This window comes from Neodiprion lecontei, chromosome 2 (assembly GCF_021901455.1).
Source record: "Neodiprion lecontei isolate iyNeoLeco1 chromosome 2, iyNeoLeco1.1, whole genome shotgun sequence".
Classification (NCBI taxonomy): Eukaryota; Metazoa; Arthropoda; class Insecta; order Hymenoptera; family Diprionidae; genus Neodiprion; species Neodiprion lecontei.
The window spans coordinates 6,827,693-6,847,089 of NC_060261.1; the positions used below are offsets into that span (position 1 = coordinate 6,827,693).

Consider the following 19,397-nt stretch of genomic DNA (forward strand, 5'->3'; position numbering starts at 1 on the left):
CTCATAGGCGTAAAATACGGATTTCATTGTTTTCAATTTTTAATAACGAATCTTGAAAATGATCGTATTCTCTTCTATCAGAAGATCACACAATTATCTCGATCCGATTTCACCTTCCATAATTTCTAAAACAACAACTCCTGAGAAAAGTGGAACCTTGCCGCGGTCTCGATCACCTCAAAAAATGAATCTCGACCTGTAGTGGAATAATTTCGTTGATTGGTAGTGTAAGAGCTCGTTACCGGCTCATCGTCGTTGAATTTATCGCATCGGCAGGTTGTTCGCACCCTCGAGTGTGCGCAGAGCTATATATAAATCGGCGCACGCGCTGCCCGCGAAAAAGGACGAATAGGACGAAAAGACGCCACGGCGCCGGCGCCGAAGCGTCGCGAAGCGAGCGACGCCCAGTAAACCGTTCGAGATCCTCGGGCGTTTCCTCGACGTCGAGGGGCGCCAGTTGAAATGACTGGGGTAGGAGAAAATTACTCTTCACGTCGGACAGCTCTGCTCGCATGCAATTGAGACGGTCTATTTCTGTGCGCACTATTTACTGACATTTTTTACTTTCTACTCAGGCGCAGTGTCGATAGCCTATAAGCTGGTCGCGTATAAAGGTGCTTCGCATTCTGAGCGTCGATTCGACTTCGTATCTATACGCACGTTCCTATCACCCGGCTGAACCGGCGTACATTGTCATGCAGCTCGATCGCAGATCGCGAATAACGAATCGCGGAACTTTTGATAAACGGGAATTGCTTCGTGAAAACAATAAACTTTTGCCAAGTCTTGGCCTGTCGCGAACATGTCGACGTTCGTTTGATGGATGAGTTAATGAGTTACGTGGGAAACCCACGAACTCCTCAAACGAACGAAAGTTTAAGCTTATTGAATCTCATTTCGGATTTATCACAGATGCTTTGGTTGCTTTCGACGTTGACGTGTATATATATCCAAATATCGAAGTCCACGCATCGCAAACGCGAAAAGTGTCTAATAGCCCCATTCTATGCGCAATTCTGAACAAAAACACTCAAATTTATTTTCATTTGACGCAGAAATGAAGAAGTGGCATGAATTCTACGAATTTACTGTTCCCATTTCGTAAAATCCGTGCCATTTCTTTATTTCTGGGGCAAATGAAAATGCACTGGAGTGTTTTTGTTCAGAAGGCTGTTAAGACATTTTTCGCGTTTGAGATACGTGGACTTCGATATTTAGAGATACAACGTCGAAATCGACTAAAGCACTCGCTTAATGATGGTTTTATAAAAACAAAGGCAATGATTTGTACAAAGTTTTTATCTTCGATCAAATTTCAGTTCCTTCGATCTGCGAAATTTCCGCAGGTGTTCGAATACCGGTCGTTTTCGTACAGCCAGCTTGTTATTCTCTTCTTTTACCGAAAGTTATTTTCCACAAAACTCATTTGCTTGGTATTTTAAATATTTTTCGCACGGATAATATCATTGAAATATATTTACCAATACTCAACATGGTGGGTTATTGAGTTTTACTCGACGAAGTTGTAAAATTTCCATGCCAATAAAATCGTTTCACGATGCTAGACGAAGAAACGAATAAATGTTTCTCCGTTCTAATATTTGAAATATTCGAACTAGTCAAGAAGGCACGCAGCCATATGCTCCATTCCCTAAGCATGCCACGCAGTTGCACAATCATCGAACACATCGTCTTCTGTTACCAACATACCTGCAAACTTTTTGCGTGCCTAAAGCATGTTTTATTGATTTGTTCACGCGCCAGTTGACGCGTTGCTCGACATTCGTGGTTAATGACAACCGGATTAATTGGCGTTAAATCATCGATCGATCCCAGTAACCGAAGTATATTGAATTTCAAATTGTCGCATAAAACAACGTGTAGCAAAAGCACGTGATCTTTCCGAGGTTGACTCATTCCGCGACACTTCGCTTCCTGCCATTACAAACGAATTGTTCGTATACCTACAAGTTTGTTTTTTTTTATTTTTTTTTTATTTTTTATTTGTTTTTGCTTTTGTTTTATTGTTTTTTCTTACGACAACTGGACCCGCACGACGAACACTTCGCTGCACAAACATGATCCACTGTCCGCAGTCCATCTGCAGACGGTGAACCAGTATTTCTGAACTTTCCTCAAAGTCACGTTTCACCGCGTGATACAATGCAATCGACGCCATTCCGCGAGTCGCTATGCATACCCTCAATGCCATTGAGGCTGCCATAACCTGAAACCACGATGCCTAACTGCAATTATCGGGAGACCGTGCTTTGCTACTGAATCGTGCCTCGCGCTAACAACGTTGCAACACTCGCTCAGTGCGATCCTTTTTCATCCGTCTAAAACCGCTCTCTCCGCCTATCGGACTCACAGCCTTGATTCGACCTTGTCATCTTATACTTTCCCAACTTTATCGAAATTCAGTTATCGGAGCTGAGTCAACCCCCTTTTGTTCACGGTGAATGCATACTTTAACATCACCAATGTATCAACATGACACAATATTGCTCCGACATTAACGATCGTTGAAAAAATCATTTAAACGATCGCGAAAGTGGATAAGGGTGATCACAAAACACGGTCTACTTTTCGATGTCACGTGAATTTTTCACAAACCACGTAAAGGACGGTCAACAAGTGTTGGACCATTTGAAATGGTTAATTTAAGGTAGTGCTCTTTTTTTTATCCTCTACGACAAAAATCACACAAGACGAAGTATTGCGATGTTGTACACGTGGAGTGCAAATCAATTTTTCAATAAAGAAATATGAACAGCTCCATTTATCCATTAGCATACAGAGAATCTGTTGTATATGGAAATGCGCAACAGCTCGTTGGAAAGCCTTTAGCAAGGTGACGTTGAATCATCAATTCACTGTACGCTATACTCCGACACAGAATCGCGATATTATTAGTATACTTGTTAACTATTCAGTCAAGGAAGCATAAAGCTGTGAGGGAGGAAAAGAGAATGCTGCAGTAGAATTTTCCTTCGTCCGTGAGTTCGAACCGGACGTAAACTGACGTCACGGTCATCTTGTGATACTTTTTACCTTTACCGTTCCCCTGATCACCTTGGATCGTGTGTCAAAAAATCAGAGATCGATATTTGATAGATCAAACAAGACGAAATACTTATAGAAAAATTTCGCTCGTTTAGCTTTCGTGGAAACTGATCCGTTAACCGTTCGAGCTAAATAATCGTTAAGGTAAGTGTACCATTCATTGACCCTGTCCCAATTATTAACTTTTTTTGGTTGTATCTGTTTGATCCTTAGTTCCAAAATTACCAAAAAATAAATTTGTACCGTCTAACCCTCTAGAAATTGATTTTAGTCGTCGAGAAATTCACAATTTGTGCGGTCAGTTTTAATTTTGAAAATTAAAAGGGTCGGTAATTGGGTCTAAACGTGTCAATAACTGGTACACTTACCTTACAGCAACCGAGACAAACTGGCTCCATTTCGGGGAAACCGATTGACGGGTAAGTGTTAGATATTCTCAACTCACTGACCGACATCTACGATGTGCTGTAACGTTGGGAAGCGACGTTTAACCCTCAAGGAGATTCGTTGCAGCGTGATGACGTAGGCGAGCACCGCGTACCTGACGATGTTCCGACGCATCAGCCGACCCCTTTCATCCTGAAACATCGGTAAAGAGAAGTAACGAGATCAATCATGCTGTTTTGGTCGAAGATGGATGGAATTTGGAAGAGGGACGGCGTGTTGCCACTCGTCGCAAACTCCAAGCCCTTGGGAGTTGCGATTTCGTCGAAGAAGAAGAAAACGCGAGACCAGTCGGCGATCATTCGGCGGCATTGACCTCCAACTTCGTTAACTCATTTGGATAAGGAAGCTGCACATTTCTCTTACGTAACGACCGGCGACCATTTCCAGTTCTCGCCGGATCGGTGAACTCTTACTGCCCACCGATGAACAACACGCTCACTTTTACGCAACCCACCGTCTCTCAAGCTGCAGGGCAAACTCGACACGCTCGTTATTACATCTCTTTCGTCGTTTCTCCTGTGTATAATTCATTCTATCTACACTCTCCAAAAAATAACACCATCCATAGAAGCGTCTTGTCCAGCGTTCAAGAGTGGCTTTGGACGTAACCAAGGTCGTCCGTTGCTGGATTAGAAAGTCTATAATTCATGTCTTTGGACAATTTCACTTGTGCTTTGAAATCCCATTTCTTCCTTTATCGTTAGACCAGAGTGAACACCTAAGATCCTGATTTCGATACAAAATTTAATCTCCGATTCATAATCACCGCAATTAGACTCGTGAATACGTCGAGATTCTGGGTGAAACGTTACCGCTTTGAGCAGGTATGTAAAATGAGCAAAAGACGAATAAAAATTGATATCAAAGCAGTCTGTGAATCTTGCTTGGTAACCATGAACGGATCTGAGCAGAGATCTTTTATCCTGAGTTGAATTTATTGCAGACATTTTCGGACACGTATTTATGACTAAATTTTTATTGCTTGTTTCTTGTGCGGCCAAGATGGAAGAAAATTGTTTTTAAAAAATTAAAAATAAAAATAAACGGATACTTTCGCGAGGAATATAATCCTGTTTTCGATTCCGCAGCTTTCCGAGTTGAAAAGACAGGACGAACCTTTATCGACTTTGGTTCACGACCTCTAACCGGAATATTGAACCCTGCACCGCTGTAATCAACACCTTTCTCGCCATTGTCTCACCGATTTTAAAATTACACTCGTAGAAACGCAAATGCTCGAACAGCTCGGGTTTATATCGATTTCTCTTTCAGCTGGATTCTAACTGGAAAAAAGCCAGAAAGTGAAAGATTGATTTATGTGTAAGTTCACTTTCCGGCTTACGCGCTCGGTCGGAATTAATCGACTAGATTCGCCGAGCAAATATAATGCATCATTTATTTTCTCCTAAAAATTTTCATGATATAAAACCTGATGGCAAAAATATCAAGCATATGAAAATCACTGAACAGTTTTGATAAAAGTGAAAACTTGAGTAGAAAATATTCAAAAATCAGTTGTTACGTACAAAATTCGAATAAAATGATCAAATTTTCTGACGAATACATTCATTTTTCAAAAAACAAGATTCCCACAGTCAGTAACATTGTTACTGTCCGTGTCTAAAATTCATGCCTTGAATCATAAGAAGAGTTGAAACGCGATCGAGTTTCAGGTTTATACTGTCGCAAAAACTCGAGTAAAAGTGATGTAAAAAGGGAATAAAAAAGGAAAGAAAAAAGAAAAATTGGCGAGTCGGGCGAGCTCCAACCACGTGGCAGATGAAGTGCGCAAAGTAAAATGAACTGGTCGCGTGTCAAGACTAATTTCGTGGCAGCGGGTCTGATTCGAATCACGTTTCCTGGTCGCGACTCTTGCAGGACTTTCCCTACGCCGACGCGTTCTATTCGGCAAGATGCAAATAGCGGCGTCGATTCGCGCGTCACGACGCCTCTGTGACGTAGTTGTTGTAGATATAATCGAGGCTAACGGCTCGAAAGAGCGAAAAAAATTTTATCACTAGTGCAAGAAATTAACCACCTGCGCACGGCGTGGATTCAGGGATATTACATAGTTATTGAGCACAATGTTTAACAGACGTCTAGTTGTGGTGCACAATATTATGCAACAGGATAATGGATATACGTCGTTTGTAGATGAGGTAATTAAGGAGACAATCGCTTTACTGAATATTAATAACTAGCACGTGGGTATAATCGAGAGAAAATAAAATTAGGAAAACTGTCGTGTAGATAGAGGAGAAAAAACAGTGATGATTACAACGATGACGATGAAGTTTTATACAGTCTGACTATCCCGTTACCGTTGCGTCACAACCGCGTTCGAAGTTAGATTTTGGTATTCTGCGTGTCGAGATGCGCGTTACATTTTTACTTATAGTTTGGTAGATTTCTTTTTTCTTTTAATTTTTTAATTGAGAAAATTACATATTTCATTTCTCGTTGTGAAAAAACTTTTCCAGATGGATTGGTTGACAAATATTACGTTCTTGTGGGTGAAACTGCCAAATCGACTATTGACATGCCTCACTTTGGATGGTGGTTTCACCCCCTTAAAGTGCTTAATGGCGGATAAAAGGAAAAGACGTGTCGCTTAGTTTTTAGTCTACTATAACATATTAAAAAAGAAATGAAATCGCAGAGATCGATCTGGGTTACCTTCCTCGTTAGATATATACGCGTTATAATTCGTCATTGCGCTTTTAGTAATCTAAGATAACTGTTTCTCTTGCAAAAAGGTTACTTCCAATTAGTCCGTGAATCCTGTCACTTTCTACAACAAAAGATGGCCGCATTGTTCACGAAACAGCCTTTCTTCTCCGATGATCTGATCCACAAATTACTGACCAGGCGTTCGTTTATCGCACCGCGGTGATCGTTAAGCGAATTCTCTTTGGACTTGCATGTGAAAATTCTCGCCTTGGAGATACGGGTACGAGTGAGATGGGAGTCGACATCCCGTATATCGAGTGATCAGAATCAATTACCAACGAAAGGAATGCCTTCGACGTCCATTCATCAATATCGATGCGAATTCACGCAATTATTGAAGAACTCGTCACTGATCTCTTGCGGCAGCCTGCAACCACTCTCATGGTTCATCTAAACAAGATTCGAACATATCTAGTCTAAGCAAGTTCCTCCGGGAATTCGTGCCTGCAGCAAAACCGCAGAAATAAACGATGAATGAAAAATCGGAGTATAATGAGTACGAGTTGCTTCTGCGAATTCAATCGCCAGTCCAATTAACTTGACGGGTAAATTGTATCGGGCATTAAGTAAGCAAGGAGGAGAAGTAAATGTGGACGCGTTGGTAATGACATTAAATAATCGAACTCTACCATTACGCCAACTCTCGTTTATATAGTCGGGACCATTGAGTGGGGACCAAAACAGAAACCGGTTCGAAAACAGCTGTTGCGGAATGAAAACCCGAAGTCTCGTCCAGATCTTGACTATGTTGTATCTAAAATCGAGCGATATGCGGGGGTTTCGAACCGTGTTGCACATTTCGTTGGAACAGCTGTTAAATCGCCATGACACCTTTCGATGTCGTTAACCCAGGTGACAAGTGTCAAGTGCCAGAAGCGGCAAGTGACGTCACGTTTACGCGTGTCTAAGTGCCACGCCTAACGAATGGATCCACTGCCATTGATTCTGACGCCCATCACCATACAACAAAGCATCACACCGCTCTTTCATCTATAAGACAGAAATTCCACCTTGGCATAGATTCTACACATCTGTACGTAACTCGGGAGATGTGGAATCACGGAGTGATCGCAAGTACCGGCACCTTTGGCTTTAAACTTTTTACCATTTTCGAACTTTGAGACAAGTGAAACGAGAGGAAAGCAAGCATGTTCGTTAAATGTTGTTCCTTCGTTTTTTTTACGTCCGATCGCAGATGGAGGGCTTCCGATTTCGATAGCTTTCAACGAGTGCGCCAGTCGGGGAACCGGTGAGGTGAGAAAAGTGGAAAACCGATGCGAAGAACAATGACGATTGTCAGTGTTTAAAAGAAAATGGCGTGTACTCACGTTTCCTGGAATAGCAGCGCTGATGAAAAGCGCCAGGTTGTCTGGCCAGGGTAAAAGTTTGTACTGCTCCCACCACCTCTTCACGACCAGACTCACGTAAAAGCCCAGAACGAAGGACATTGGGATGGATTCGCTTGAATTTCCAAAGTAGTGTCGTATCCTTTCGAATATCCTGTTGACAAAAGCATTGTTCCAATAATTACGGGGCGATGGGCAAAAGCTCGATTAGATCGGACTCGGAAGAAGATTCTATCTTCAAATCTCGAGGTATGATATAAAATTTTTTACGATCGCCGCAGTACAATGATCAGCTAGTCTTATAACGTGCCACGAGAATCTTCTCCGTTAATTATATAACGCACAAGCGTTACGTTCAACACACGGTCTTTGTTCAGCTTCGGATTCTTTCGCTACTGCACTGGTTTAAGTGGAGCAAGGTCGAGGCAACGCGGCACATTTGAAACGGGTTCCCTTTTCCTTCCAACACACGCCACGCGCTTGCAGTCCAATAAACTTTGCTCACGCCATAAAGCTTTTCGCGTCGTCAACGAGAAAATTGACGAGTGTCACTTCGTGCGGTTGAAACCAATATCGGAGAACCTCGACCCTGCACGTCGTGCACGTCGGATCAACTCAGAATGACTTTCGTCTCAGAGACGGTGAGTGAAATTGCACTTCTCGGCATTTCTTTATTACTTCTCGTTCTTCCGATGCGATGTTACGTTTAAAATGCAGTCGTTACAGCTTGACTTGAAAGTTACGAAGCCGATCCGATACCGATAATTCTAACTGAATAGCTAAACAATGATACTGCATCCGTAATGGTGCTCCGATTAACTGGAATGACGCGTGTCAGGCAGTTTACGGAAATTTGTAAATAAAATTGAGAAACAGAATTCCTTGCGATGACGCCACGCACGACGAGTAGAATGGAACTTCGTTGGGTAAAGGACCTTTTCTTTGACGAAATCCAGGTTCTGAGAAAAGCTAACAATCAACATTTCTTCAAACCACGGACAGTCCCGTTTTAAAAATCTCCGTTCGAACCGTCAAACTCCATATGGATTAAAAAAACAAATCAGCTTGAAAATAATACGACTTGTTGCACACTTTAATGCCTTTTACAGTTCCATCAAGCTCGAGCAGTGAGTAATCAGGGGTAATAAATATCCCCTTCCAATCGCGGCTAATTAGTGAAGTCGGAATCTGGAACGGACATAACGCTCTTCCAGTGATAGAACAGAAAGAGAGAAAAAAAAACCCAGTCCGCTTGGTTTACCTATCAAATAAGAGTTAGTCAAAACTGATAAAACATTCTCGACGACCTTGCGTACAAGACGATATTCCAAGCTTCAACAAATCGCGTCTGCGTCTTTAAGCCGTTGGGTACCTTAGCCTGCAGCTGCACATTAACTGGAATCTTGAATACGTTCGATTCTACGTAAAGACGCATCCTGCTTACAGTTAGAACAATATTAGTTCAGCTCGGTACGAGATCCGTCAATAGTTCCTTGCCGGAGAGGCGATCCGTTAGCTCGACGGAACTTCTGTCAAGAGCTGACAATAAGTGCAGAGCTGACGATGAGAGAAAACTAAGGTTCGCGGCTTTATTATTTCCCAAGAATTTAAATCCCACGGAGGTTCCGCGGTCAGTTCGCAAAGGTGGTCCGTGTGGTCATGTCCATTTTGCGAAACGCCTCTGCTTGTGCACGCTGGCAAATACGAGGCTGATATTATTCGCGATGATCCGTCTCGCCTGCATCATCCGACCATGTATTTCCTACGCTTGATTCATCGGACTCGATGTTATAAGCAAGTTGTATAAATATATAGCGTCCTGATAGGTGGTCCTCATTTGGGGGTCGGACAAATTTTTTATTGGGATATCCCTCAGATTTTTTTCAAATCATTTAAAAACAATCTGTGTAAAGTTTAAAGCCTCTACGTCATCTTTCACGCAGATTTTTTTTTTTTTATTTTAATGATTTAGAACAGATCTGGGGGGCGCGGGCGTCCGAATGAAAATTTGTCCCACCCCCAAATAAGGATCACCCTAAATTACTGCAGGCAACGTCAGTCTCCGTGCCTGAAACAGGGCCTAGAATATTGTTATGCTCTTTCGGTTGCGAATGTTGTTTCAATGCTGCCGATTCGTTCGCGGAAAGAGAGCGAATTTTCGACTCGCTTTGCCACTTTCACTAACGCTTCGTATCCACGCCATCGAATGCCAGTATAACATGATCGCCGATCCGTTCGAGAAAATATTGCAGCGCTGTTTGAAAAAACGACAGTTTACCAAGAATCATTGAACTCTGTGGACACGCGTTACGATAACTCATCGTGACGTCCGAACATTTTCACGTAATCATCATTACAGAGACATTTGTCTGAGGATCGGAATAATTAGATACAAGTGGTTCGAATTGTCTCATTTTTGGATATTCTGAGAAGTAACGATCGTTGAATCGATACCCTGTCCGAAGTATAAATCATTTTGCAATTGTACGAGTGTGATTTTTCATCTAATTTGCGACTCGAGTCACGTGAGAAAAATGTGTGAAATTCTTTATTGAATATGGTCATATATTCTCCCAAATCCATCATTTTCAAAGCTCAGTTACTTCTCATTATTACTTAAAATCAATCTTCCGCAATGTAGAATCGACGTAGGACTATTTTACCGCTAATTAACAGACGGCGTAAGGAGAGGATCTACCAGATTGCAAGTTGTTGGGACGTTCACGGACCTTTCACCGAGATGATACGAACACGTTCCCAAATAGATACAAGACGCGTGAAGGGAGTGAAATGAAAAAAGTTCTAATTTTAGTGACGAAGATTAAAAACGAGATTCGTTTTCTTCGTTCTCGTTTAATTTTTTTTTTTTTCTGTCCACATCTTCGTACTTCTGATGCAACTTTAAAACACCTGATCCATCCGTTCCCTCTGAACCGCAACGTCTGGGTCTAAAAAGAGCCTGTTAACTTGAATCCGATTTACTTTTTTCTTTATCCCTTTCTCCAATTTACGCCGAGATAAATAACGGGTTGCGTCTTTTAAATTTTATTTCTCTTCTGCTCGCTTGCCAACCAAGTTTTTTTAATTTTTTTTTTTTTCTTTCTCCCTCTTCCGAACCAGCGGAGCTTCTCGACGCAGAAAGTAATTATCGAGTCGACCGTTCCATCACCCTTTAAGGAACGCCTCAAGTCTATTTTTAAAAATTCGGTTACATCGTTCTTTGCTCGTTTTTGTTTATTAATCTCCGATTCCCGTTCCTTCATCGGTGTTTCCAAGGAGTGCACTCTCTTCTCTTGTACCTTGTGAAACCTCCACTTCGTTTCTGTTCTATGTCCTTTTTTCCAGGATTTATCAATTTCCGATCCAACGGTAAGCAGGAAGCAAAGTATATCGCAATTATCCGCTCAACGTTATTCACGATAAAACGTTTCACGCAAATTTAATTGCAAATATGATATTTCCCTACATGTCAACAGGTTTTTCCTGGTCGTTAATTGAACTGAGAACAAATTCGAGCCAAGCATTCGTTGGGCTGTGATCGGATTGCAGTCACGATACAGCTAGAATTACGATATAAACAACAACAGGAAGACCAAACGATTGTCGGGAAGTCAACCATCACTTAGGTTCAAATCGAAATTCCGAGATGATTTATAAATTGATGTGACAATAATAAAATACCGTTCCAAAAATATAACAATTTTACCGGTGTATAATGGTCGTTGCAAAGAACGTTTCATTGGTTCTCAGTAGCAGCGCGTAACGGATCTCGCTAAATATATAGGTGTTAATTTTATAGCTTATGTATACATGATACTTACTTTTGCTGGTCTTCGTTAAGAGCGTATCGATACGTGAAATTGATGATGTAGTAAACGATGAGATAAGCTATTAGCTCCCGCCATATCAATTTGTACACCGATCCTCGCCACCTGGAACAGAGGATTAAAAAAAAAAAATTTGTCATCAATTTTCACTGGTTATTTCCATCACTTTCTTACCTCATTCGCGCACGTGTCAAATGAAAAAAAAACGCTGAATCGCGTACAGCGAGAATCAACGCAATTAAACAAACTCTGCGTGCGGTGAGAAAAATTGAGTAAAACAGGTATCGTTAAAAAAACTGTTTGAAAAATTAACAACATCGACATCCGCGTTACGCAAACGCGTATAAAGTGCATGCCTCAGCTACTCAACGGATTGTTACGCTTGTTTACAGCATAATAATCAACCGTCAATGCAGGCCTGCGTTGATGAAAATTGTAGAATTTGATAATTCGTTATTGCTTGTTTTATCCTCCGCGAAGTTTCACGGAAATCACGCTCGTCTATGCCTAGGAATAATGGCCGGGTAACCTGGGCGCAGGTTCAGGTGATGCAAAGAGCGGTGCCGTTAACGGATTCTTAAAGGCTGTGTGCCAAGAGAATAATTGTACGATGCCAAGCGGGCATGACCTTTCTTCTTTCGCTGGTTCTAAAGAGTTTGCAAATGCCGATACGCTCGACTGAACCAGATCAATGACCATCAATTTCCCGGACCAAGGTGCAACCTGCCTTCCAGCTAACTCTGCAAAGACCAATCAGACACATACACGTGTATGTGTCGCATTTGCTCGTATCAACGTTTCGGGTATTCGATAAACCGGTATAGAATTTGATTTAAAATAAGTGAAGTTATAATTTTTTAAAATTATAATGACTCAATGTTTCGATAATTGCAAACGCGCTTTATCGACGTCTTCATTGGAAGATCGATGCTTTGTTTACTCATGTTTTTAAGACGGAGCTGGAGATGAGAATGATAAAATCTGGAGAGAAGATGTTCAGTTGCATTAAAGCCAATTCTTTGCGTACGGTTTTGCATAATAAAAAGTTATAAATAGTGACAAGGCAGATTCTGCGAATGTTTGAAACGCGTTAACGAAACATGTGCAAATATTTAGCCAAGTTATTCGCGTCGGATGAAAGTTTTCTCGGTAAATTATTATAAGAATCGACGCTCCCCGTCATACTGATCACAAAAGTTACGAGGAAAAGAGAAATCTTGACTCGAATCGCAAGGCTAGAGATTTTTTTATCATTTCTTTCTGCTTTTCTAACTTTTAATTCAAGAGCGATACACAACCGAGTTGCGAAAATGGTGCACGGTGTCGGAAGCCGGTGGAATAATCGCGCATCCCATGCGAGAATGAACGAGACAGCAAAGTGTACGTGTAAATTTAACACGTGTGTGAGCATCGAGACCCAACGGACATCCGGTGAATTGAACCACGTGTGCAAAGACCGGAACCACGCTGCAGTTTGTCGATGGCAGCCTCGCGTCTGATAGAATTTGAGAGAAAATTTAAAGATGAAGGGGCCGAATGGCGAACCGGAAAGAATCGAGTGAGAGTAATTTACTAGAAAATACTAGTCTTTTTATAAAATATTGTGGGTTTTTTTTCGTGATATATTTCAACCGCTAAAAAATCATGTCATTTGATTGATTTTTAACTGAAGCAAATTTACGTTTCGCCGAGAAAAAGGTGCCTTTCAAAGTGGAATTAAATTTATTAAACATTATTACTTGTAACGATTAAAGAATAAATTTGCTCACGAAATCCTTTGGAAAGTAAAAATTGACCCGCAATATTTTCGCTGTTAATATCGACGAAAAGTAAATTTCTACATAATTTCAACTTTAACCTTGAATAACTTTTGCAATAGTTGAATTGTCAAAAAATTACACGAGACGTTTTCTGTAGGCCATCGAATTCCCTACAAAAATATATATCGGACATTTATGTACATTACCTCGTTACTGAGCTAAAAAATTCAAAAACAACTAAAATGATTTCGGCGTGTTGATTGAATGGAAAATGAAAAATTACCTTCAGGAACCACTAAATATTACCATTAAGGGCTAAAATTATAACAGGCGTCTTATTTTCTCTTTAAACGTGTGACTTTGAAGAAGAAAGATAAGTCGATTTGTTTTTTATTTGAATAACTCTACCGCATATATTAATATTGATGATAAATCGATCCCACCTCACGGTTAAATAATCGTTGATCATTTTCACATTGCATAATACGTACGGTTACATTATTTTTTAAGTGATTTTTATTATTTTTTTTTTTTTTTTTTGGTTTTTTCGTTGCTTTTCTTTTCCGTGCACAGAGAGAGAGCCGATCGCAGACCGGATGTGCCGGTCTTCAAACGGGACTCAGAGGATAGTCCAACCCAACCTGAGATTCCGAAGATGCGAGAGACTTTATGCCGCTAGCTGTTATTCACTTTCAATTGAACACCTTCGTCGCTTATACGCTGCACATTGAGAAGAGTCGCAATCCTTTCGGGAAAAGTTGCGGGGACTCCGGGTCAAGGTGAAGCCTTAATTCGTCCCAAGAAGTTGATCTTCTCGAAAATACTTCGCTAATGTGTAATAATTTATACGTCTGCTCAATTATCGTGCGTACATGTAATCTGACCCACAAAACAAAGTATCGAAATTGTTTTTGACACGAAAAAAAAAATTTCGAAACTATCCTGACGTGTGAAATTTAATTTAATTAAACCAGGAAATTTAAACCTCGATATCGTTTAGATTTTCCGAAATCTCTTTTAATGGTTTTGAGATTTTTTTTTGTACGTAGAGCTTGCAAGTGATACTTGGAATAAATATTTTTTGCATATCGAGTTTTAAACACAAGATACAAAAGCTTTGAAATTCTAAAACAGGCTAACTGTTTTGCGATACTTTTGCACTGTCTATATAACGACAGCTTAATTCCAGATGTATAAAAATCCAAAGATATGATAAAATTTGCTGTGAAAATTTTGTGAAAATAATTTTAAAAGAGAAAATAAATTTGAAATTCGATTTATCGACTGGTTAAATTCTCGTTAGGAACTTCGGACTAATTTTTAAACACCGATACTGCACTTGAGGCATATAAACGGAACAAAAGGCGTCGATGCAGCAGGAGGTCGAGCATAACGCCGTAATCAACCATTGTACAGTTTACTGATACAATGTATCTAGATATGTCTCGTGTACGTCAAACCGATCGTGATAAAACAATGAGAATTCGAACGTACGAATAAATCTTGTTTTTACCGCTTTTCAACCGATACTTTTCATTATAGCTTGATTCGTAAGCCGTATAAACGAACGAAATTTTCCAACGAGTGATAAGCGCGATAGAATACACTGTAGAAAATGATGCACCAAAACGGGATAACAATTTCACTCAATCGCTACGCCTTATTTGGCCCAAAAAAGCTTTCAGTCGATTCATCGGATCAGACCGACTTTGATCCAATAATCGATTTATTTCGATCGATACACTTGTAAAAAACATAATCTGGAGTAAAAAATGAGAAAATAAAATTTTCACCCGCACAACTCTTGGTACTGCAGTGTTTTGTCATTTTCAACGCTTATACCAGCTTTCGTATTTTAGTCTTTGAATATTCGATCGTAGACATATATGCGCGTGATCACTTGGGATGAAATCTCGTTGCGTTATTGGATGACCAAGCGGAATGATAGATCTGTTAGAATATGGCGGGTCGGGCGTGACGAATCTTAGAAACCGTTTCAAAAGTACGAGACATCGGTAGCTGTAAGATTCAACCGCGTACAGCGAAAGACTCTCGACGTCGAGTAACTCGAATCATCGCGTTAGGTACACCTTGTAATAATCCATTGCAATAAAAAATATATATATTATACCGAGAATTTCGTTCGAGTAGAAATCACGCAATATTTCGTAGATATTATTACAAAACAGAAGCTAATGAATTCGTTACGAATATTTTTATATCCAAGCTCGAAGCGAAGCACTGAAAAAAATCACAATTTTTCAAACTTCAAATTGATTTTCAACGAGTCGAATTTCCAAGATATAATTATCTTTCCCAAATCCATTTTTAAACTTGCAAAATAGACGAACTTTTTTTCTAAAAATGAATCATTGCTTGGATCTTTCAAACTTCGACCAGCTGACGAATCGTTAATTTTTTTAACGAAGCAATCTTTTCACCTCTCGTTTCGTCCTTGAAGCGCCTTCTTTCTTTTTTTTTTTTTTATTGGATCTGGCTTATTTTTTATCAATCATCTGGAAGTATAAAAGTCGCAGAGCAAGTAAAAAATTTGACAACATGACGAACAATTTCTTCAAACAGTATAAAAAATTTTTCATCAACCGATTCATCAGTTTGCTAAGTTTTGTGATTTTCATATTTGATCTTTCAGAAATTACTCATAAAAATTTCCACGCGTGCATTGACGATTAATCGACAGACGTAACATCGAATTTCTACCAGATAATTTCTGAAAATCACGAAAGCTGCAGGTGTAACGAAAATTTTATAACACCGAGAATTCCAAAATCCTAGTTCAAAGATTGTTTAATATTCCTTCCACTTTTCAAAATGACTCAACGCACGTGCATTGACCGTAAAATCATTTGCGGATAAGGCGGCTCGTCTCAAAGCCAAAAGCATACAACGATGTGACCGTTTTTCTTAGAATTCGTTGCCATCCTTTACAACCGTCAACTAAATAACTTGCAAGCTCAAATTGACTGTGAATTAAAGAGCTAACTCGACCCGACAATCGTCACTAATCTTCGTCGTAATTTTTTCGCCGGCAACAATTCCGCATCGCCATTCGCTTGCTCGCAGGCAATATGACGACCATTTGCTAACGACACCCTCAAACATTCTTGACTTCCTTACGATTCCGGTAATTGGTTAAAATCTCAGTTCGTTACTCTTCAGGTAAGACGGTAAGAAATCTTTTTCTAACTTCCGTATTTATAGCTATAAATAATTCACTTATTATTAAAATAATTATTAACGATAGCTGGTATTCATTTTGCGTATACAGTTTTTAACATCTCAAAAACTTTGTAACATGCAAATTTTTAGCAGAAATGAAATTGCAGGATTTAAGATCCCGGCGCCTCGTTGAATCGGCAATGAATCAATTTACGATAATTTCCCGTCAATCGGCATTCGGATTCCATATTGAAACGAAGTCCGAGCAAATTTTACAATCGAACGAGCATCGACGAGGTGGACACTGATTCCGAGTATAAAGGTGAGAGAAAATATAATACCACAGTGCAATTTCATTCAAGGCTCGATCGGCAAGGTGCTGCTTGCAAAATCGCTAACGAGTATCACCGCTGCAGTCGATTATACGGATCGTTACATTAGTTTGCTAAACGAAGCTTCGCTCCAGTGATTTATATTCGTTGCATAGAGCAAGCCTACCTATACAAATGCATCGAGTAGTTACAGTTGGGACGTATACGTGAAATAGGCGCACGGCATCAGCGATATACGTATTATTTCTAATCTATTCAATTTTCCTGTGTTTTTTTCTCACACAAGAAACTGCACAACGAACGCTGAGAGAAATTTCATTTTGCTGTTACAATATTATTTGAGAGCGATGTTTAGAGCTAGATGTTTTGGGATATCAGAAACTCTTTATTTTAACTCTTTATTTTTTTTTTTTTCTAGGTCTTATACTTATTAGACTACTTTTTTCGGCAACAGCCCTGAAATATTTCTAAGACCAAGAAGAATGTATAAATTTGTTTATTTATTTACGGCAAAAATAGCAACAAAATTCGTACTTTTCCACGAAAAAAAAAAAACCATAAAACTTAACACACACTTATGAAAAGTTTTTCTTGTTCATTTATTTATTTATTTTCTTCGTTTGGACATGCCATTTTGGATTTTTGATTTTGGAGTTCAGCTTCGGATAATCAGCGACCCCAAAAGCCCGTGCACGCAAAATGTCAAGTTAATCGCATGAAAGGGTTAATTAACGCGTGTATCACAACACGCAGATAGGCAGAGAGAGCGTTCTTCGCTTTGTGTACCTAAAAGGTTAGCCAACTTATATCTAAGGAACTAACTAGGAACTAAACCTATACTTAGACACAAAGATACCACAGCTGTCGTTACTTATAGGAAATTACGGATAATGTTTAAATAAATATTGTTCACAGGCAACTATTTGTTGTGACTTTACAGTTTACAGGCTTTCGTTTTATTTATTTATTTGTTTTTTCTTTATTACTCGATAAGCTTCTCAACGCGTACAACTTATGAACTTTCAATGACGTTGCATCTTTGAAAAATTATGAATAATGGACAATTGAAATTTTCGACGTTATCAGGATTTGATATCTGTCGTAAAAAATGCGTAAAAAATTCCCGTTGGTAAAATCGAGGCCTCGGCCTTGTCCCGGGAAAATGCGTCCTCAGCGATATAGAGCTTACGCAATTAATATGTCACCTCAAGCCGAGCGACGGTGCAACATAATCGAACCTCTGCGCTGTGAAATATTTCATTATATTATCCTTACAGTTGCTAGAGGATTCTGGAAAAATTGATACCGTTGAAATGACGGTTTTAACATCGTAAAACGTGATATACGAGCAACTGTTAAGCGTGATTATTTCCCATTGTAGCAACATTGAATCTGTTTCTTTATTTGACTAAACATTTATTAGTTTGTTTAAGGCTCAGTGAATTAATTAACGTAATAGTTAGAAGAAAATATAGTACACTGAGAGAAATTTGAAGTTCCGGTTACCGCTCAATCCTTAACTATTTTCGTTTTTTTACCACAATCGAAAAATATAGTTCTAGGTAGAAAATGAAAATTAGTTTTATAGCTGTTACCGGAAAGTCTGGCATCCGTTGCTATTCTTTCTCGTTACGATCGCTGTTGCTATATTTTCTTGCAACAGTTGCGAAAATTTAACGCTCGTGCAACGATAAATTGACGTTGAAGCCTTGTTTAACTAAAAAAGTAGAGTAAACCTCAGAAACTGATTTTGCGTTGCAATAACCAAAAAAGGATCAACGATAGCGCAAAATGGTTAGGCGTAGCTCTTTTTTCGCAATTCCAACGATATTCAAACAGTTTTACTCAATTTTTCTAGTTACTGTAACAAATGAAATTTTTCTCAGCGTACGAGTATTCGAAATGAATAATAACAGCAAGTAACACATCGCAGTAGAGTTTTATTTTACATCCTAAAAATATTACCCAAATTCGCTAGGAAAATTACACATATCCGTGCAAAAAGTAACCCGAAATATGAGGGAAAAAAAAAGTTTTTCGCACATCAACGTTGCGCTACGGATAATTTCGCGGGCGTCGAAGTGTTTTGTATGTTAGTGGGTCATGGGAGGCATTGTCACCATACGTTTAAAAGTTTCGTGCGATATCACCATTACCTGCCGACCGGTGACCTTGGGCAGTTTATAGCACCGTTATGGAGCGGAATATTTGAATAATTGAAATCGAGTTAAATGAATTCTTTTGTTCACTTCTCGTCAGTCCAATCGCGAACAACTTCACCTGCGCAATTAATCACACGGGATGCTTGAGAGTTCGGTAGTTGCAGGGATTTAGCGTACAAAAGATCCTCGCGGATCTCTTTGGATCCGAATGTTAATCGTCCGCACTATCTGTAGTCGAAATCGATTTTTCAACACGTTCGAAGAACTTTCCAAAGTTCAACCTGCGCGTGTTCGGATTCATTTCGATGTTTGTCACTTGAAAGAATTTCTGAAAAAACACTGTCGGTGTACTTTGATTGGTTATTTTTTAGATCATGCATGCGCAAAGTCATTAAAAACCGGCTGAAATTGAAATCGATGATCATTCTTCGAAAAATTTAAGGCGACACCCGTTTCACGATTATTTTCTATTCCGTGAAACACTGAAGGAAACTTCTTCAACGAAAATTGATTCTTTCGTTACACATCGCGATATTTTAACGCCATT

The 19,397-nt window shown here is 39.6% G+C and overlaps 1 protein-coding gene across 2 annotated transcripts in view; it reads right to left on the reverse strand.

Annotated features, from left to right (window-relative positions):
- LOC107227067 overlaps window positions 1-19,397 on the reverse strand; it is a 71,868-nt gene that overhangs the window by 25,548 nt on the left and 26,923 nt on the right. For both annotated transcript variants that reach the window (XM_015668116.2, XM_015668108.2), the window contains exons 3-5: window positions 11,411-11,521; window positions 7,572-7,743; window positions 3,516-3,645 (exon numbers count right to left, since the gene is read on the reverse strand). In XM_015668116.2, the coding sequence (XP_015523602.1) occupies window positions 3,516-3,645; window positions 7,572-7,743; window positions 11,411-11,521 (413 nt within the window). The remainder of the gene's footprint in view (window positions 1-3,515; window positions 3,646-7,571; window positions 7,744-11,410; window positions 11,522-19,397) is intronic.